General features: G+C 40.2%; 1 protein-coding gene across 1 annotated transcript in view; it reads left to right on the top strand.

Annotated features, from left to right (window-relative positions):
* The first annotated feature begins 731 nt into the window (after positions 1–731).
* Positions 732–22,965, top strand: part of LOC306965072 (chemokine-like protein TAFA-1) — a 42,004-nt gene continuing 19,770 nt past the window's right edge. The window contains exons 1-2 of the mRNA XM_079559316.1: positions 732–1,104; positions 3,357–3,498. Coding sequence (XP_079415442.1) covers positions 3,357–3,498 — 142 coding nt within the window. The 5' untranslated portion in view covers positions 732–1,104. The remainder of the gene's footprint in view (positions 1,105–3,356; positions 3,499–22,965) is intronic.

Raw genomic sequence — 22,965 nt, 5'->3', positions numbered from 1 at the left:
CCCTGTCTTCCTAAGTGAGCGCCAAAATAAAAAGTGAAGTCTTTATACCACAGAGATGGCGGTGTGAGCTTGTGTGCTTGCAGGCCTTGGGCATGTTCTGCATGCTAGTGATAAAACATCCAGACACAATGAAGGGAGAGTGGAGCTGGATGTTGGGTGGAGGTGTAGGAAATGACGGTCATTATCTCATTCCCATACCACACCACTCAAGAAACACATTCTGATTCCCTTAACCTATAGGTTGTTTTTCCTTTACCCCACAGTGCATCATTCTGCTTTCTTATTCTATCTTTTGGACATGTTTATCACACACCCTAAGTATGTCAACTATTGTTCTCCTATGTCGCCTTCCGCCAAAGTAGGACAGGCAAGGGAAAGCACCAACATCAAAAAGCCCAAACTTAAAACTTTGGCTTCAGGAATCCTCTCTAAATGTAAATAATTTCAAATCTGCTGGTCACGGCTGCCCGATCTCTGCTTGAATCCCATCATTAGCATGTATCAGCAGCATGTGATCAAGTGGCATTCCCCATTCGCCGGCAGTAATCCGGAGGCTGCTGTGGGCTGCGTGGAGACATGCGATACAGTCTTTAGTATACAGAGCATTTGTCTCCCTGCGCTCGCTGAAAGAAAAGAGGAGAGAGGAGTGGAGGAGGAGGAGGCGAATAGGAGGTGGAGGAGGAGGAGGAGGGGGGGGGGGGGGGGGGATCAGGCATTCAGAGTCTCGCTGCTCAGTGGCTGCCGAGCGCTACAAGGATGCGGACGGCGAAAGAAGCCACTCCACCAGAGTTAATTAAAGCGCACGTGGCCACAAATGCAAGAGGGGGCTCATGAATACGGCAGAGTCGACTCTTTGAAGAGCGGAGGAGACAGTGGTAAATTTATTTGTGTGTAGAAAGAGAAAAGAAAGAAAGAAAGAGGTAAAGAGAGTGAGGGAGCGGACATTTCTGATCCACTGGACTGTTGCTATCAAAGTGGGGAGCGGGAGTACCCGGAGTTGTGGAAGAATTCAGAGTATTCCCCGAGGATCAGAGAGAGCCGCGACATGCATGGATTTATGGCGACCTTCTGATACAAGAATACACTCTTTGTTGATTTGCTCAGGTAAGGACTGTGTTAAAACTTCTATCTTTTAGAGACAGTGCGGCGTCTTGTTTTAATTGTTGGAAAATTATGAATGAGCTAAATGTAGTGTAATAAATAAGACAGTATTAATCTTAAATAGAGACAAAAAGGAAGTGAAAGAAATATTGATTTACAGTGTGTCCGGACTTCATGCATCCTTCACATCTTTATGCGGGCTTAGGAGCAGCACAAAGACAGGAGATTAGAGCTGTGGCGAAAACACAGGCTTTATACATCCTGTAGATACATTTTATAACACTGTAAAGCACTTGGATGACATGCATAGTCCAGGTTCCCAACCCAATTTCAAATATTTGCATTTGCTTGTGATATAATTGACAAGAAAGCTTATTGAAATGACTTTTTTGTGTGTGTGTGTGTGTGTGTCTTTTGGCATGTTCTGAATACTCCCCTCAAGCTGGATTTTATAGATCATAAACATCTATTATAGCTTACTGTTGATTTGAATAAAAAGTAAAAAAAAAGTGTATTCAATATTTTATGCTGAATTGCCTCACAAAATATATTAAAGCCAAATAGGGTACAAAGCATGACAAATATGGAAATAGTGTTAATTGGATTTTTATTATAATCTTTTGTTGTATTTGCACGTTGTTGATTATTGTCTCTCAAGTCACTTCTTTCCTTTGTTTTCAGCCTGTGCTCTGTTGCGCGCCTTCTTTTTCAACCGCGTTAAAACACAAAATCTTTCTTTCAGCCAACTTTTCTGCCATGACCAGGAGCAAACTCCGCTCTATTTTCCTCTCGTCTCTCTAAACAGCACGCCGAAACATTACAAGCCTTTTGATTCCTATTACTGCTGTGTCACTGTCACATTATTCTGACAGCTACAGAAAAGCCTCAGCAGCCGCCTTTCCTGCCTCTGAAATCGTATCTTTCTTTAAGTTTTGGGGGATTTTTTTTTTTTTTTTTTTTTTTCTCTTTCCTTTCTTGGGGGGACTGGAGGGGAGTCGCGGAGAGGAAGGGGGGGGGCATAAGCACATCTTAGGAGCCTGTCAGGGGAAATATCTGCTGCATGGAAGAGAAAACTCCCCGGGGATCACTCTGCGTTTGCAGCGTTGTGGCTCAGGGACAAGACAGGGCCAAGTGGAAGATGAAGACAGAAGAAGTCATGCTTATATAATGCTGCTAATGATTAACCGTGATGACTAAAAGACCCCCAACTTGAGGAGGCCATTAATAGACCAGACCAAAACATTATAATTTATGGTTCTGGGAATGCAGAGCTGGGGAATATGCAAAACTGTGCATCAGTAGCTGCAAGTTGTAACACAAGTATGTCCCTCTCTCAGTGGTTAAACAGTTCACAATAAAATGTGGATCACCAGGATTAGACTGGGATTCAACCAGGTCTAAAAATAAAGCCTTACTTCTGGCCTGAGGAAACAGAGGCTATGATTATCATTTATTGATTTCCAAAGAGACAAATCCACACTTGCAGAACCCTATTATTTTCATGGTGACAAGCAGGGCTGGATATTAACATGCACCAACAAGCTACAACAACTATCACACTCTCAGCCTTTGGCCATTTTACTTTATTCAGGTTTAGTTTAGTTTATTTATTTGAAGGATGTGCAGTTAGATTAGATTTCATCCATCTGTAGTCCTTAACAAGAGAGCATTTAACATACATAATAAAATAGATGTCAAGAAAAGGACATTTACAAACACAAAGTGCAATATAACTGCAATATCGTCAAATTTACAGTACAGTATTAAGCAGCGTTATGTAAAGTGCAGAAATATATGGGGTGCAACAGTTGTTTTTTCTTGTCTAGATCTGGTTTTGAAAGGAAAATTAAGTGTGGTGCTATTCTCTACCAATGTTGTAGCCTTGTCGTCAGGGTTATCGTTGGGGTGGAAATGTTTACCCAGGGCCCAGAGCAGGGAGGAGCCCTTGAAAAGCCTATTTATTGCTTAAAATCTAAATAAAATTGGCTGTATGGGCCCTCCAAGATGGTTTGCACTCAGAGCCCACAATATTATGCTAGACCTCTGCTTTTAAAATATTAGAAATGAAGAAAAACTTGAAATTGATTGTGGATTTCTGATCAATGCAATTTCGCTGTGCAGTTGTACAATGACACACAGAAGGCATTTTAAACAGTAGTGAATTCATAGCAGTCATTTAAATAGGATGTAATGTCAAACCCAGCAGCTTTTACTGTGTGGAGAGTCTGACTGTGTATGTGTGTGGTCCCCGGCAGATGTGTCCTGTCATGTCGTGGCTGCTCTGCCTGTGCCTCTGGCTCAGTGTCACTGCCATTCAACTGTGTCAAGCCACTTTCTATGACACCATCCCTCAGCATCCCGGGACCAGGCCAGGGCGCACCACCATACACATGATCGGTGAGTCCTTCTGCTCTGTGTGCTCAGGAATGTGAAAATCGCCATGTTTTGATTTTAACTAATGCAAGAATCACATGCTTTCTTAAGATTACACATCAGTTCAGCAGGTTTTTATGTATTTTTGGTTGTATACTATTACCTAATGTACATGTTGCAATTTTCTAATGTAGGTTTTTGCGATAAGAAATGCTCATAATGTTCACCCAAAACACCACCAATCAACTCAGTTAAAACCTTACTGTGACATCCCATTCTTATTAGGCTGCTTTGTTGGTTCACTCAACAAGCTTTATATTTTACAGTACAATAATGACAGTTTTGAAAGCTTTTGTAAATACACTTAAATAGCCAGGTAAAACATTGTTCATAATCAATCACAGATGACATGATCCTAAAAAAAGCCCGGTGAATCAATAAATCAATGTGATGTTTTTGAATTGAAATCCGATGCCTAAACACTTCCATTGTCTGTGACGTTATACTGAACAACACTGAATAAACCCCAGACAACAGAAGCACCAGTCTTATTTCACACTTTCTTCATCACAGGCGCGCCATAAATCCCCAGCAGTCAGTCACTCAGAAAATTGAGGCAATTACAATGTTTCTGTGGCTTTGCCCTGGCACAGATTGGATACTGTATACTTAACTCTACAAAATGAACATATAGTGGTCAGTTTCAGTCTTTCCTTTCTTTGCTTTCCTTTGCTTTCCTTTCTATAGCCTTTGCTGGTCGACCTCTGCTTGTGCAGTGAATTGAGTGAATTGTGCTGTATATTCATGGATACTGATTGTGCACCACAGGTGTATTCACAAAGGCTGAGGGAATAAGGGTCGATAAGTTTAAGGACATTTCCTTAAATAAGCTTGCGCAGGCACATTTACCAGAAAAGTGAAATCTAGTCACCCCTGAGGCTAGATATTTGACCATTTTGAAAGTTTTAAAACTAAATTTGACTAAAAGTCTGTATGCTTTTGGATATAACTACACTGATTCATCTTTATGCAAATACTGTATGTCTATATACTGGTATATTTTTTACATGTACTGTAAAGTAACAGAAGGAAATAGACTGGTCTGAGCTAAATGAGTTGAACACATCTGCAGGGCATGGACGCATTTAAATACAGCACATGAAAGAGCCAATAATTTATATACTGTGCACACAGAAAGTGCCTGTGCAGCAGTTCAGATGTCATTAATAAACAAGGCATTTTGAAAGTTTTACATTGCACTTTTTATAAGGTCACTGTTGTACGCCGGTCTGCTTTGGTTACGTATATTTAATTAGCCTGTCACATTCCTTTCAGAGAACAACTGTGCAGTCCATACTTGCATTCAGATCGCATTAGGCCATTTGCTGCATTAATAAGAATCAATCTTTAAGCAGGCACTATACAAAGTGGCACTTCTTCATTACGACAAGGCCTTAATAATAATCTCAGCGCTCACTAGTCGAGATCTCAGCGATGCGGTGACTTTGCACTTCCATCCCCAAAGCTATTACAGATGGTATTCATGCAACAACGCTCCCCACTATTTGATCTGTGAGAATATGTATTCAAGTTTGGACGGTTTTGCAAAAATATCTAATTCAATTTTGACAGTAACAGTAACAGTAAATTTGTTGAAACACACACATTACTAACATTTGCTTAACTGCTATATTTATCGAACATGCATTTCCAAATATGTTTTTAGCTACAAAAACTAAATTCAATCTGAACAGACTCACAGAAACAAAGCGACAACAGAAGAGTTTGACATGACATGAGACATGACATGAGTCATGAGTCATGAGCTCAGACCCCGGCAGAAGACAGTGGATTAATGGTATGATACACATGGACATGATGAATGAATGTAGGAGAGTCTTCTCCCCTGGAGTCTGGACACTGGTGGTGAAGCATGAGGTTTGAGGCGGCTGGAGGACGACGAGCCTTCATGAGCAGAGCAGAGGTGAGGACAGGTGGAAGAGGGGCCGAGGAGGGGCGCAGCACAGATGGGAAACAGCCGAGGCAGTGAGGGGCTTAAGAGGAGAATTCTGGCCGAAGATTGATTGAAGAAGGAATGTTTTTCTGCTGTAATTGGGAGTCATGAAGGTGCGGCTTGAGATGATGTGATGATTGGATGATTGGTGTGGTGCAGCCGGAGATAAGGCGATGAATGTGCTGCAGTTTCAGGTGTTCCAGGTTCAATTCACGCATATGCTTCATATGTTCACAGATTTTATACAATGTCTGCTTAATAAATCGCTAGTCTTACTGTAGGTGACTCACTATCCATTAGACTTCATGAAAGACGTCTAATGCAAGTTTCAATTGTATTGTGATTCATACAGACCTATTGTGTATATGCTGTGAAATAGAAAATATGAAAAACATCTGTTGTTTTCATCAAGCCAGTGTGTACGGTATGGTCATGGTAAATAATGTTGATTGCGGTATTGCAGTGCAGAGAGGAGGAAAAGGAAGATGAGGAGGAAGACGAGTCTTGTCAGAACTTCAAAGCAGGAGGAAGCAGGACAGGGTTATGCAGGCGCCGCACTGCTGCCTGTTAGTTCCTCCATGCGCCGGCACACCTCAAGCATATCAGCGTGGGGTCTTTCTGAGTGCTCCGCATGCTACGTGCTGCAAGACTTCCCATTCCAGAGCCGTCATTTATTCACTCGCCTCTCAGCAAGTGGAATAATAGGTTGAGTTCATGTTCTGGACTTGCCGATGTCCTAATTCCAGATGGGGTGGCAGAGGTTGATATTGCTCTATGGTGGAGATACTATTTTTCAAAACAGGAAATCCACAAATAAATAGCCCTTGTTTTTTGGGGGATTGGATACACAAATATTAGAAGATCCTTATTTATATAGCACCTTTCACAGACATATAGTCACAACTAATTTCAGTTGACTGAAATGTTGAACTTTGTTTCGTGTCTCTGTAAATAATGGGTTTGTACAAACCCATTATTTACAGAGACATTGACCTTTGACCAGGTAAAAAAAAAACCTTTTGAAAATATATTGATTCTTTTATAGAATTATCATCTGTCCTCCATTTCACTCTAGTTTGGACATAAAAAATATAAGGATAAAGGCTAATTCCAGCATGTTTGTCGGAGCATATAGAGTTACATGCCTTAGCCAAAACAATGAAAAAGAAAGTAAACAAAAGAGCTCATTTAGCAGCTACTACTAACTACTAACAAACACATCTAACACGTATTCCATCAGAATACTTTGGTGCAGTAGTTTTCTAACTTTCGCAACATACTGCCTTATAAAACAAACTTTTCAGGCCAGGGCCCCCCAAATCACTCAACCAACAACTCGGAATCCCCTTCTGTAAAATGTAAGTATTTATAATAATTGTTAACAATATAATATTTATGATAATTGTCTCTGTATAGTCCCTTTAAGACTAAAATATGTTGTTTTAAATAAAAAAAATCTAATTCAATGTCTGAGATGTAAAAAATATTGTCTCAAAATTATATTGCGACCCCCACTTCAGGGTCCCGCGACCTCCACTTTGGGAACCAGTGTCATAAAATACACACCCACAAAAAGGTTGCCACCTGGAATCTACTAATTTTAGGATCTGGGGCTGCTGCAGTTGGTCAGGTCCAGGTTCAGCAACACTACTGTAATGAGAACAAAGAATAAGCTCAGCTGATGACCTGAACATACGGAATTACTATGTTATGCCATCAATGGATTTCTTCTTCCCTGGTGGCACGGGCATATGCCAAGATGACAATACCTGGATTGATCGGGCTCACATTGCGAAAGAATGGTTCAGAGACCACAAGACATAATTTTCACACATGGATTGGTCACTATAGAGTCCAGATCTTAACCCCATTTTGAATCTTTGGGATAAGCTGGAGAAGGCTTTGTGCAGTGGTCACACTCTCACTCCGTCATCAGCACAAGATCGAATGTGAGCTGTAATAAAAGCTAAAGGCGGTCCCATGAAATATTAGAGCATGTGACTTTTTATTTTGTGGCAGCTTTTTTTTACTCAGGCAAGACAAAATAAAGACTAATATTATATACCTGGGAACAAGTCCTACACAATTTTCCAACCTCTATGGTCTTTATAATGCAACAAATGAACACAACTACATAAGACACTTACTCCCAAGCAATACGTTACAAAGAGCCTTGTATCAACAAAAGAGAAATTGGATTAATATTTCAGCGTGTATCGAGACCACTTTGGAGGAGGCAACAATTCAAATCCTTCGGGGGGATCTGCAGCTAAAAGCGGGAGGAGCCCGCCGTTCTTGTGGCTAGTTCTCAGGCTTGGACGAATGAGATGCCAGTTTTATGAGAGCAGGATGGGCTGCCTGTCTGGATTGATTCGGACACGGAGACATTTGTTTTGTGCCGCCTGTTGTGTGCCTGTTGGATTGGCGGGAGGATTGGGGTTGACGGGTCATGAATTGGTGGCACGAAGGCCATTGGCTGCAGACCATTGGGCCAATCATTAAAGGCAGTGAAATGCCACGGGTTCACGGTGACTGGTATTACCGCAGGAAATCGAGATTACGGGGGCATGGGATCAGTTGTGTCCTTGCCAATAGAAATTTAGATCTGTGGAAGATGTTTAGAAGGAGTCAATCATGAGCCGTGACAGAGGCCTTGGTGCTGTTTATAGTTGCCCTCATTAAATCAAGGCATCATTGTATGTATTTCAGTATCATATAGGATGAATGTAGGTTGGTTTCATGTGATGTTAATAACAACAGATGGAGAGCAGCAAAGAAATTACGTTTAATCTCTCATCAATGTTATCTCTGTAATTACTGTAATTACTAATACAACTGTCCAAGTTCTGTCCAGTTCTTTTTTTTAAGTAGTGTTTTGTTTATTTGATTATTTTATTTACTTCAGTGGTCACCAGCTATATCGTGCAAAGGCCAACAATTTCCTCGGCCGATACCAAAGGGGCCAGCAGCTCTCGTAAAATCCGACAAAATTAATGCATATTAATCGGCTTCTACAAATGAAAACATTTTAATGCAACATTTAAGCTTCATTTAAAGTGATTGTCTGGAAGTCTAAATGTATTACAAATTTTGTGAAATGTGCAAAATCAACCACCTGGTCTTGCATTTTGATGTAAAGTAATTATATGTATTTTTTTTTTTTTTGTAAAGTCCCTCCTTCCCGGGATCTCAGCAACTAATTAAAGTCTAGTATCCTCCCACGTTGACCAATGAGACGAGGTTTTCCTGTGAACCAGCCAAACTTACAGACTATCACTTTAAATAAGGCAAGTCAACATTTTGTCAGCCATTGAATATAACAAATGAATTGGAAAGCCAGGCGCAATACTAAAGTATGGTGATGTATGTTTTATCTGTTTCATGGCCTTTCGCTAACTTTATATAATCTTATATCTGTGGTTATCAGATGATGTTAAGTGGCCATTGAGTGTGTGTCGACCCCGCTAAAGCAGAAACTTGTCAGAATTTGATTTGTCATTTAGTTCAGAGGCCAATTTGTATCTAAAGCAAAATCTCAAAAGGTTTGTACATTCATTTCTGATTTCTAATGAGGCTTTGACCTCCCCTTTAATGTGATCTATGGGGTTGACAGCTGAAAATCCGTGTCATTCATAATTTGCGATGGCTAATGCTAACAGCAATAGGAAAAATACATTGACAGGCTAACGGACTCTGAAAAAGTTTCCCTGATTAGCCGACTTGCTAGTGGTCCGCATACATTAGGATCGAATGCCGCTCCTTTTTATTGCTATGAGTGCGAGTCTATCATCATTCATGACCAAAGGCAGGGAACAAACTAGAAACTAGACACCTGCTTGGGACTGCAGTGGCCATAAGGAAGTTCTGTGGGGCCTGTTTGCATATTGGTGATCAATGATTTACGTATATATTCACAGTAGCTCCAAGTAGTAGCATTATTCATTCAATGCAAGTTTGAGGACCCAATGCGGAAAAATAAATAAATACAAGAGCAGTCAGAAATTTTTATCACTACTGTGATTTGAGTTTTCGGAATATAAAAGACACAGCCATGCATGCATCTATCAATATCGTTGCGTATGTATATCTTCCAAAGAACCCCCACACTTAAACAGCGCCTACAGCAACAGAAAGTATAATGGCTCTAACTACAAAAGCCTGTGCTCGGGTTTATAGATTCAAGATATTGGTCTAAACATAATTTTACAGCCTTAGCTTTGAAAGTATAAGATGGCCAGTAAAGATTTTAAAGCTATGCCTGTATTAAATATTAAACTTGTTCAGGGACTCTTATAAAACTTTTTTTTCCATTAACATTCAGGCAGTGCTTACGGTTTTAAAGTCATGTCTTTTTGTGCCAGCAGATAAAAATGAATGTTGAACTGAGTCTTAATTTGATTTTTAGACAAAAATCCTTGAAAAACATAATGCGTTTTCAGTGTGAAACTCAATATGTGTTGGGGTATTTGTTATGCTGTAGTGCTCTGAGTGTCCAGAGGGTGAACGAGGAGGAGGTTCTGCTGCCACCCACTTACAATGTATTCAAGAACTTTCTGTCGTTTGTGCCAAAGGTCAGAAGACTGAACAATGCTGTTGAATGGTAAACTGGGGCTCGGAGCCAACAGAATGAATTTAATGCTATCCATTAGTTGTAGTATACAGTATTCTTAGATACATACTTCCTTACAACATTTGCCTTATTCGGTCACTTCTCAATCACTACACTGTCCTGTCCAAGAACACAGCATCATCGGGGTCAAAGCAATCTTTATCCAAAAACCTCCTCGTAGACTTACTTCCAAAATTCAGATGGACTTAGGCTAGGTCAGTGAAATGTCTTGCTCATGAATACAGTAGCAGAGTTTAAACCAGCAGCCTTTGGGTTTTTAGGTTAGAGCCTCTATGAAGTAAACTAAAGTTGTAAAGTGAAGTGAACAAACCAGTTGCCTCGTTTCCACATTCATACTGTAGAAGTTCATGCCAGCCGCTTTCAGATGAGTAACTAAGCTACAGTCATCCTTGTCATTTTAAATTCATCTTTTGTTTAACCAGGAAAGTCCCACTGAGATTTCAGAATGCCACTGGGAACCCTGGCTCCAGAGGGGTCCCTACTGTACATGTATTTAGTGCTAAGACCTGAGCAGCTAGACTGAACCTTCACAGAAACTGGGAGGCAAACGCGCAAAAAGTTCTACATGCTGCACCACAACACCGCCCTAAAGAAGTGTTCATCTTATGTCAATAACATCTGCTTTCTAAATAGAGAGCATATATAGGCAACGTGGATGAGCTGCCCTGACCTATGATGACAGTAGAAACCGAGACTGAGCCAACAACAGAGGAGACTTGCAATAACCTTGTTCTCTTGAAATGTGTTTGGTCTTAGTAATCATTTCTTTTGACAGTGCATAAGTAACGACCTCTGCGTGTCAATACTGATTGCCCATAGCACTGAATTCGTGCGCAGGAGTCCATTAGCCGAATGACCCTGGAGTATGTACTTGTGCACGCTCAGTGGTTTGGATGATTTGGGGCCTTGTGTCCCACCCTACAGCCTGTACTTATGGATAACCATCCAGCAACATATTCTCTCCAGGGCCCTGACCGGAATATTTGAAATACTGACATCTAGGACTGCACGGTGCGAAGAGGAAAAATTGCAATATTCAATAACTGTCTTGAATAACTATATTATTTCTATAAATTTACAGAACCATTGCGGCACAGTGCGCTCCATTGAATTTAGGCAAAAAAATTTATATCTAGCTCTCAGTCATCCAGGAATTATCCATCAGAGCAGAGACAAAGTATTTAACTATTGTCGACTTAACTCAACCAACTCAGTCCAGATTTTGATCTCTGCTGTGTAAGCAATTTGGGTTGTTTTTTTTATCATCTTGTATCAAAACAAGACTAACTCGGGACCAAAATGGAACTAAATTAGGAAGGTCCTTCAGTTTTTATTTCGTCTTGGGTTAGTCCTGATTTAGTCCTTAGTTTCTAAGTCTGGTAAGTCTTATACGTTGCTGTCTCCGGGACACTCTTGATATTCTGCCTATCCATTCATTAATTGTTTAATTCTGGTTCAATCCTGGTTGGGTACTTGTACATTCACAGCAAATATGTCTATTCTGCATCTCTCTATAAACACTAGAGGCTGTTCATTCCTTTCCATATTGTGTTCTTGTTTAGATTTTGTTTGACCCCATCTAAATCTCGGTTTTAGCCCAGTTTAGATCACTGTCCTGACCCGGGGTCGTGTTTTCAGTCCATTCACAGTAAACATACCTTTCTATCCATGAGGCACTCTCGGGTTTTCTCTCCAGTCCTAATTTCATTCCGATTTAGTGCCTTTTCTTCCTAGTTTTTTCAAGATTTATTACTATTCCGGTGATGATCTTGGTTTTCAAACAGCTCTACTTACAGATTACTACCTGCCACACTCTCTTTCCCCTGGGCCGGGCACTCGGAGCCGTTCTCTCCTTCCTCTGCTGCTTGTCCGTCCTCTGTGGTATGATTCATAAAGGCGCTGTATTTATTTGGTGCAAAGAGCGTGAACGGTGCTCAAAAGGGAACAGATTGTGTTCTCTAAAGTGCTGCCCCGTGAATTTCCTTTGCGGGTCATTCAATTCGTGACCCCCTCTTACGCGCCCCTAGAAACCGAAAAGAGAGAGAAAAAAAGCAATAGGCTCAGTGTACAGTTAGACGGATTTACTGTAGAATTTGAATTTGACTGACTTGGACAAAGGCTGGAAAAGCACCAGTAATGCAGCCCACAAAAATATCAGCCTTGATTCTGGATAATAACTGACCAATCATATTACCACAAAATAGAGAATAACAGCCATGTTTCCATGAGTAATTACTGTGTAGTTATGTAGTAATTAAAATATGTGGCCAAGGGTTTTCAAGTAAACACAGACAATAGACAAATAGACAATAGAGCAAAAATGACATTTTTTTAATTGTTTTTCAAGTTAGGGTATGTAGTGTGTTGTACATTGAAAAGTTCATAAATACCTGTCCGTGTCTCGTCCAATCAGAAAGCAGGTGGCACGAGGAGCCTCCAAAAAGCAGCGCTACTTTAGCTTTAAAGCAGTACTAAGTAACTCTTGCCCATAGAGGCCATAAGGGCAACTGCAGGTGTTGTAGCAAGTTGCGATTTTTTTACATATTAATGGTCCGTGAGAGTAAATACTACACTGACAGAAAAGACAAATGGAGAGAGGGATGTTGTACATCCAAAAACACAATGGAAATATTTTTTTTTTTCACTCAAACTTAAATACTGTGAATACTAAATAAAGTGGCGCTAGCCCACTGTTAGCTTTGCCCGTTAGCCTGTTAGCTTCTTCTTCGTGATTCCATTAGTGTGTATTGGTGCCTCCGGTCCAGTGGCTGTCAAGTTGCAATTGTGGTTTTCTGGCCAGAGACACCAGGGGGAGATGAAAGACCCTCCAATTATCCCATGAACACTTGTATTACCCCCAGAGGGACTACGAAAATGATTTTTTAAGGTAAACAAGTTACTTAGTACTGCTTTAAAGGAATAAAAAAATGAAGAAAAAAATCTAATTTTCATACTCCATTCACAGCCAAGCGATTAATCGTAAAAAAGAATCAGTCTGCATCCCTATTTCAAACCGAAGCTGTGAAGAACCTTTCTATGTGTTTAACAAATACAAGTAAAAAATACAGCTAGAATTATAGCTCAAGTACTACCTCATACAGAAATGACCCTCTAAGAACCACCAGGCCTACATCAACATTAAATCAGGACTATAGGGATAAAATAGATCTAAATAATGTACAATAACTGTATTCTGAAACGATAAAAACATCTACCATGTGTACAACCAAATCTAGACCAAAACCTGGTCTAAAAACCGGCAATAATGGACCTTAACGTGGACTAAATCAGATCTTGACTGAACTGTGCATGAAAGTTCACTGTTTTTTTTTCTTTCTTCTTTTCTTTCTTCCTTATAACGGGTTATAAGGGAGAAAGAAAAAAAAACAGTGAACTTTCATGCTCTTTGAAAGCATACAGAATTGTAAAAGCCAGGATTAGGTCTTAAAATGAAAGTCTTTATGTTGTCCAACATTTTTTAGGAGTCAATAGTATAGATTTATTTTTTTCCGCTGAAGAAATTGTGCCCGTGGTGCTTTCAAACTGTGGAGGTGTTTGTAGAGAAGGACGGAGAGAGAGAGAGAAGATATAGGGAGCCAATGGCCTTGCTCCTTCATGAACTCAACTCCCACTAACAAATGGTTTAGCGGGGTCAGACTGCTCCAGAGGTCGTATAGCCACTGTGCTCTCAAACTCCTTCTACTACAGCAGCCAGGGAGAGAACATGGATTACAGCATCGCATCTACATAAATTAGAACATTTATCATTTTCTACTCTCACAAGGTCCAATTTCTTAATTTCAACAAACATAGTTGCCAATAAGGAAAGAACTGCCCTCCAACAGTTAGTTTTTAAGTTTTTAGAAATAAAACTTTAAATTAGATTCCATTTTTTTTTTATAAAAGTATTGCTTTGTACAAACATAAATCCAAAAGACCACTGGGGGAAAACGGTTAGAGTCAGAACTATATTCCCTTAAGTCAGAGCAAATAAAGATGATTTTGCAGCGATCCCCAAAAACCCATTGAAACCTATTGATAGGCTGTCATAAGTAAACAAATCAACTAAGTACTCATTTGTGTATTTATTTTCCGAATTTAACTCATTTTAAATCTCTGTTTAACTGTATAGCTATTCAGTGTTTGCAGTGCACATTATGCCGAGCTGCTGTACGTATCAGTATATTATAATTTATTCAGATTTCAGCCATAAATACTTAACTCTCTGTGATATCTATTGCACTCTTCCCCTGCTCTTTCCTCTGCTCTTATCTTATAGGAGCGACATACCGGTACATGTTCTAATCCTCCTCTTTACGGGTCAGGCTCCTCGTGCACTACACCCCCAACAGAAAGACAATGTAACTGTTGAGCCGTGTCATTTTAACTTTTCCCTTTTTATATTGCATGTACTTCTATTCAGGAAAGGAAAATCCCTTCCCATAAGCTTTAGCTGAGGATCAGGACTGGTTATCCTCCTCCCAGACAACGGGGACGGCGCACTGCTTCACAGCGTAATAAAGAACGGGTTTTTGTCACATGCAAGAGTGTATCCTCGTGAACTGTATTGCAGCTTATGCACAGTATTTGTTTGTGCGTTCAGTTGTTGTAATACATCTATGAAGGGAAAACAAAAAAAAACGAGGCAGATGAAAGTAAACTGGTAAACTTTAATATACGCCAACGCATTTCAACTCCTAAGAGGCTTCATCAGGGCAAGTTTGCTCTTCTCGTGTTTTTCCATCCTGAGACCTCGATGATGGACGGTTTTTGTAGCTTCTTTTTGAGATCTGGGCGAGCGCTTCCATTATCTGTATTTATACCATGACTCTTGTCTTGGGTTTGCTGATAACATTTAGGTTTCTCTCAAATGCAATTGCTCCTGGACTTGTTCAAAATGTCCACAGACTGGAACTGTATTTTAATCTCTGTTACAAATCTAACTTCGATCACAGTTTCTGCACCAAAAATTGCCACGAGGTACTTTTGTTGCCAAACTTGTCCAGCCTTATGCGGTTGTGTCTGCTGAGAGCTGCTTCACTTGGACCATCGACTCTTTATCCGGATGTTGTAACTCACTGACATTGAGGGCGCACTGACCGCCCTGTAAAACCGTCTTGGATAGTCTGTAAAATTGATTTTGTATGACTTAATGGCTCCACTGTAGAGCAGAGGCAAAGCTTGTATGCATAATGGTGAAAAGGACTTTACTGGCATTAGAGTACTTTAGGCATTTGGCTCGTTAGATGAGGTTTGAGAAACTGAAATACGTTTTCTAAGTAAATGAATCTGCGGACAATCAGCGGTCTAATTATTATTGTATGCTCACAGCTACAAATAGGTTTTACATATTTCAGCATTTCCCATTTATTTCTTTTTTACAAGATGAATTATTCATGGAGTCGGGCTCTTCTAAGCTTGTGGATATTTGTTTAAACAGCATGTTTAATTGAAGTCTTTCAGCCTATTCTGTTCGGGGGCTATGGTTTGTGGTCACAACGCTTAAATGCAAAATGAATTTCTGTGGCCCACAGCCTAATTAATTAGCCAGCCTTTTCCTTTCTAAACACAGTGCCAGGGTTTTATTTTCTCTGCCAGCATGCAGTGTCCCTAAGCATCAATGACAGGGTCTTAGGAGTGTGACAAGGAGGTTCAGAGCGTGTCATCGTGGACAATGTTCAAGAACAGCCCACACGGTTAAATACTGTGATCAAATGGGGCAAACATTCACAATATTGACACGGGCTATTTTATCTGCCTTATCACTAAATATAGCAACATTAGGTAATAATTCCTAATAAATCTGCATATTTAGCCACAATAAAGCATTAATGAAGCCGAGGTGTTAATTCAACCTGGGAGACTAATTTCAGCATCACCTACCTCCAGCCAATGACCGCTTCCAAGAGGACCACACCTCCACCTCCGCCATCAGCGTAAGAGCCAGGGGCGGACTGGGACTGAAAAACGGCCCTGGACTCTGACCAGCCTGGCCCAAATTAGCGTAAATGCGACACTTCTTGACCAGAGAGCAACAGTGTAATGCCTGATTTGAAAGCTAAGACCTACAAAAGTGATTTAAACTTTTTGTCACATCGCCACATTTTTTTCATGTTTTTTGTTGCTTTTTCATAACTTTTTGTGTTTTTTGGGGGGGGATTTGTTGTGTATTCGTCACTGTCTTGTGTTTTTGTTATGTTATTATGGCTATTTTGTTGGTTTTTCATTGCTTTTTTTCGTTGCTTTGTTATGTTTTTGTCATGTTTTTTTTCACTTTTTGTGTTGTTTTGTTGCTTTGTAGTTGTGTTTTAGGCACATTTTTGTTGTGTTTTTTTTTGGGATTTTTTGTTGGTTTTTCATAGCTTTTTATCGTTGCTTTTTAGTCACATTTTTTGTTGCTTTTCCGGCACATTTTTGTTCCGTTTTCATCCTTGTCGCTATTTTGATGCTTCTCTTTTAAGCTTTTAGATTTAGGTCTGGCCCTAGAGCCATTGGCCCTTCTGTGCTCTTCCAGAATGAACATATGGCCAGTCCACCCCTGGTAAGAGCCACACCTCCGTAGCAGCCAATCATCGCCCTCGGTCCTGCTTTTAAGCCCCAGCAGTCATGGTTCCTTCGCTTCCCAGCTGCGCTGCGACCCGCCTCAACCCCATGTCCGCTTCTTCCATCCACAGCTTCTACATGCTGCGGCTTCATGGGTCTTCCATACCACCACCAGTGTCCAGGCTCCAGGCGAAGACATCCCTAACTCCAAGCTGTTCATCCATACTGACTTTCATACATCAATGTCTTCCGCCGGCGTCAGATCGCCAAAACTAATATACATCTTCCTAATCACTGCCTTTGTCTGTTTGGGTCTATCCATGTTGAAATACCGATATAATTAACTCAGTTTTGTAGATGCCTGATTCAGGTGAAATAGATGCTGTTCTGCACTCGTACTGTTTATTGCAGCAACATTGATTTGTTAGCACGCTGTTAGCAAATTATTACCGCTTGAATAATCTTTTAGCCTGCACAATTCCCACGGCTACCTGCGAAGGGCGCCCGAATTCACCTTGAGATGCAAATAAGCACTGTCCATGCTGATACTTTTCCACACACACATACACATTATTTTAAGTTTGAAAACATAAATCAATTCCGAGTTGCCAAAAGCAGGTTTATAGGCCACAATTATGCACGATGTGTCCGCTTAAAATTATGCAGTATAGTTTGAGCTATGTATTAGAGTTGTCGAACATTTCGCACTTAGAGTTAAGCAAAATCGTGCCTTGAGCGTTTGAGCCCTGGTAGCTTTACATACGCACATTTTCATGTTGCCCTGAATGCATTTAAACTGACTTTTATGACCCAAATTCTCAATGGACTCACAACCATGAGGCTTCTGTGTTCTTGAGTGCGTAAAGTTTCTGCTCCATCTGGACAGTAAAAGCCAGCCACTTTTAATAACTACATAAACTCTAAGATACTGCACTTCTTCCTTTGGTCACCGGCGCAAAAAAATACGATGCTGCGACATATGGTAAAAAAGAGTCCACCTTGTAGGCTGATAAAAGCTGTTTGTGGCTTTCATCTATAAATAGTGTGAAACTAGCACCAGACAAGCCAGATATACTTATTTATTTGTGCAAAACAAAGCACTGAGACTATTAGACCGAGCTATATTGTAAGTGACAGCTAAGATCTCCAGATTGTAGAGATGTAGAGACAAGGAGTTTTCTCTTTGTTGCCACCAATCATGAGCAATATCAACTTGAATTTTGGATTGAACTTATTTTCTATGCACCTTCCTAATTTTAAACACTCGGCCTGGTGGTGTCAAGCATAATCCCTCGGGACATTTTATCAACATAGCTTTTTACTGTGAAGTAAGAAGGTCCTGGGTTCCATCCTGGGCTGTGTGGTTTGGTTGTGTGTGTTTCTCCTACCACTGAAAACCTGCACAATAGGTTTATTCTCCAGCCAGGTGATTCTGAGCATGGCTCCACTTGGGTCCCCGGCACTGCGTTCTCAAGATCGTCGCCATGGAGATGACCTAACCTATATAATATATATAAGATTATATAGGTTAGGTCGTCATTCAAATCCATTTGTTGATTACCCACTTGCAAGAAAAGAAAATGGCTGGTTATTATGAGCATGTTTTTTAATTGTGAGTGACTGATTGTGATCCATTGTGACAGCAATGAAGTCCTTTCTTATCTTATCTTTTGTATGGCTGGCAACAGTATAATCCAACATTTTACAGTGTGTCTTTAAGTCAGGGGTGTCAAACCTGATCCGCCCCGCGAGATGATTTAATCCGGCCCCTGCCCTGTACAGCATAAATTCCAGAGTATGTAAAAAAAAAGCAATTCTCTAGCTAATTCCTGTGCGGAGTTAAGAATTTTAAAAAAACAACCAGAATGCTCATTCTAGCCACTAGGGGGCATTAAATTAAAAAAAAAGGAAAGAGTTCCACGTGTGTCCAGCAGAGGGCACTGACATAATAAGAGCTCAGGATATGAACAACACATTATACAGACACGTGGTAAATGGCGGCTGTCGCTTCAATAACAGCTTATCACCACCGAGTGTGGAGTGAACAAATAATGACTACTATGTAGCACTTTGAGGAACTTGTGACACAGGCTTGTAAGTGCAATACAGGTGTAAGCCGTTGTTATTAATGAAGCTACAGTCAAGTTGGGGCTTTGACCGAATCACAGCTTATTATTATTCATTTACTGGTAATATTTTCTCTATTGAGTGTGGCCCACGAGCCTACGCACATGCTGCCGTTATATCCATGGGCAAGACACTTCACCCACATATCCCATTGTGACAGGAAGGGCATGTGGCATACAAAAATCAGCTTGTCACTGGTTTGCTGTGGTGATTGACAAATTTATATAATAATGATAAACTGACCCACTTTTGAAGCGCCGGTTTAGCATTTTAGACTGATGCTTACCAGCTGTTTTCCTACTGTAGCTTCACTTAAGGCACTGCTTGAGTGACATTTTGTGACTGTGACTACTGTGAGCTTAGAGGAGGATTTAAAGTTTTACATCAATAAACACTCCCTGATGAGAACCTGCAACATTAACATTTCACATTTTCCACATTTTTAGTCCAGATATCAAGATCTAAAACCTTCGTTCCCTGAAACCGACTAGGATCATAACTTACCGAAATGCAGTATAGTTAATTAACAATAAAGTTTATTTGACACATTCATTTTTCCATTATTAACTATGCTATTAAAATCTCCAACAATCCATCAGGAAAAGTGTCTAAATGTCAGCTCCTCTGTTCCATTTTGATTTTGTTCCGTTTATTGTTGAATAATGACATGCCAGTCTAATATCGCTGCATGTTTTCCATCATTAAATTAAAGCAAATAGGATAAATTACAAGTGTTTCATTATGAATGTATTGCAGTGTTTCAATAAGCCTTGTATTTTTTTGTATTGCTTCCTCTTGCTCTTACTCTTTCTACCAAAGCACAGCCCACATCCCATCTGCCTTTCACCCTTTGGCCTGCACAGACAATAGCGAGTTTTTCTGAGGTTACTACTTTGTCACTGAAAGATTTGCTTTAGTTGCTCCTCTCCTCGGGCTCATGTTGCTCTTTTAGACTATAACTTGTCACTTCACGGTTACCTATTCACAGTAGTTGGAAGTCTTTTTCAACCTTCCACTTTGCACACTTGCTAAATGTTTTCTCCAGCATTGCAGCTTTTGAAAATGTGAATAACTTGGGATGTCATGGTTATAATGTGTGTGCGGAGCCGAACTCACTGTCCCATTAGGAAGGTTTGAGCAGAGCCTTCAAGTTATATATCTTACTTGGTCTGCCTGGTTGTTTACACTAAAAGGCGTTTTCTGTCATTTAACGGTTTACTGCGGTGGATTTACACTGGTCTGGACCCAAAGGCGGGTTGCAGAGGCATTTTCAGTGGGTCGTGAGGCTTTCCCAGGGAACATTTCTTTCAATATTGATCTTCTATAAAAGTATAGAAACATTTGAAACAGTTGTTTTGGTCATCATTTCAGGTTTATAGGTTTATTTAATGTTTATTACAGTATACATGATAAAATAAAGCAATTCACTTCCCATTGTGGTCGTGACTTCCAGGATTAGGGTCCTGACAGCTTCCCAGTTGTTAACACTGGTTTATTGTGTTGTTAAAGTCGCCTGGCCAACCAAGACTACACGCTTTTCCAATTCTTTTCAAAGACGTATGAGTGAGCTTGGCTGGCTGGCCTGGCTACTGTCATGGAGTTGATCTCAGAGTTGTCTTTTCTTCTTTGGGATTTAGCATGACCTGATTGACGAAGCTTCTTTGAACATCTTTTCAGTCCAAAAACTTGGTGACCACTTTTTGAAAACCATGACTGAGGGGTCAGACAGACGAAGCTGTATAACATGACACATTGAAATATTACGTCCCTTTTCCCTCTGTCTGTGGATCACATTTTCAGCTGCAAGCCTCTGTTAAAAATGATTGATATGTTAATTTGTTAAAGATTTTGATATCTCATACCTCTGCTGCTCATGACAATGCTTTATCAACAGACCTATGTGAGGAATACTGCGTTGAAATATAACAGGGATGTGGTTTTGTTTTGTTGTAGTGAGTTTAAGAAGGTTTCCCATGTCATACCAGTGATCTAAACATTATAGTCATTCTTCTTTTTTTTCATTTATTCATTTATTTCAGGCAGTGGCACAAGGAATACAACGCAGACAATACACATGTAGCACAGACAACAACACACAACAATGATCAACTCTGCCCAAAAGGGAGTGGGAAGAAGATAATTTATTAAATAAAGACCCTCTTCTATATATTTCAACCAGACTCTATGTTTATACAACAGTTTGAATTCATGAATAGTTTGACATTGCTTGAGTTGTATATCCAGTTTGTTCCAAAGTTTTACTCATACAGACACACACAGACGTTTCCGAGTGGATTGAGCCCACGGCAAAGGAAAAATCTCCATATCCTCTCAAATCCTAGGCTTTCTCTCACATTATATAAAAAAACAAAACATTGTAGGTTACTCGGTAATAATGTGTTGAATGCTTTATATAAGATTACATATTGTATTTTAAAAAAGATCCTTACATTTTAGCAACTTTGACTGAACAGGTTATGAGTATGCTCCAGAAAACCAACCCAGTGAATGATCCACACTGCTCGTTTCTGATTAAAAGGATTAATTGTGCTCTGATGAGTATCACCCCACACAATAGGTAAGGTATGGGAGTAGCAAAGTGAATTATATTCCATTTACAATGCTAATACTGCAGGTTTAGTATTTTAGGCGGGGGTTGTTCCTTCAGTTCAGTTTTATAATAACGGGTTTTTGACTGATGCATCTGTTACTGAAAACGACATCTCAATATTTCTTCATTTTGACTTTTTCTCAATATGAACACCGACTTTTCTGGAATGATTTGCGAAAATTGACTCTATCGCGTCTCCTTTGTGGGCCCTCTCGCCTGTTTTAAATGCTTGGCAGGAATATTGAAATTCATTATCATTACTTAGACCTCATTAAATTGAAAAGAAGCATCTCAACTTACTAATTGGTTCCAAGGGGGGACGGTGGGATGAAAAATAAGCTATGTAATTAATATTGGGTTTATCAGGTTGTATGGCAGATACCTTTTTTCCGGCCGTTATAATACCCTCCTCGGCATGCTATGAGTCTTCTGGCATATTTGCTCTATTTCCAATTAGCTTTCCAAAAGAGACTGGCATATGGGCGTGTAAAAAAGTAAAAATGCAATCATGCACCGGCAAACAGCGATCATGAAAGCCAGAGGAAAATTCATTTTTTTACACCTGGCAATAAAGTGATCTCGGTGTTTGCATAGCAACAGTAAAGCAAGCGAGATGGACAATGTGAATGAGTTCAGTTGAGAGGTTTGTCCATGTAGCGCAACGGTGGACCATTCAATCCCCTCGGCAATGCTGTTGTTGTGTCCTTCAGCACGACACTTCACCCACCTTGGATGCATAAATATGACTGCTATTGTGGGGGGGTTTGAGTGTGACTGAATGAGGCGACAGCGGCTCATGTTGTAGAGCAGGTAGTCTTATAAGTAGTACTAGTAGTCTCCCCTCTTTCCACCCTCTTTCACCCTGACCCTCCTGTCTAATAAAGCTAAAATGGGGCAAAACTGTCACCGACTTTGCTGGTGAGAGTGTGGCGTAAACGTGAGTGAATGGTGGGGGTCGGAGGGGCCGATGGCGCCGATTGGTAGCCTCGCGTCTGTCAGTTTGCCCCGGGGCAGTTTACCACCACCAATTGTGGAGTGAATGAATTATAAGAGCAGCGTAGCACATGAAACAATTGTAATAAAACGCAATACCCTCTTCATCTTCTTCTCCACATTCTTCTTCTTGTTCTTCTTCTTTTTCTTCTCCTTTTACCACCCCTTCTCCTTCTTCTTCTCATTCTCCTCCGTCTCCTCCTCCTTCTTATTCTTCTCCTCCTCCTTCTTTTTCCTCTTCTTCTCCTTCCTCTCTTTCTCCTTCTTCTTCTCCTCCTCGTTCTTCTTCTCCTCCTCCTATTTCTTCTTCTCATCCTCCTCCTTCTTTTTCTTCTTCTTCTCCTCCTCCTCCTCCTTCTTTTTCCTCTTCTCCTTTTTTTCCTCCTCCTTGTTCTTCTTCTCCTCCTCCTTTTTCCTCTTCTCCTTCTTCTTCTAACTATTATTATTGTTAGAATATTGTACATAATATCATTAATATATCGTTATAATGATCATTATTATTATAATGATTATTATTTGTATTATTGTAATTATCTTGAATCATAATTATCCTCATTTCTCGACTAGAGTGGG

This window comes from Gobius niger (assembly GCF_951799975.1).
Source record: "Gobius niger genome assembly, chromosome: 6".
Taxonomy (NCBI): domain Eukaryota; kingdom Metazoa; phylum Chordata; class Actinopteri; order Gobiiformes; family Gobiidae; genus Gobius; species Gobius niger.
The sequence above is the reverse complement of the archived record's forward strand: the minus strand, read 5'-3'. Positions and strand labels throughout refer to the sequence as shown.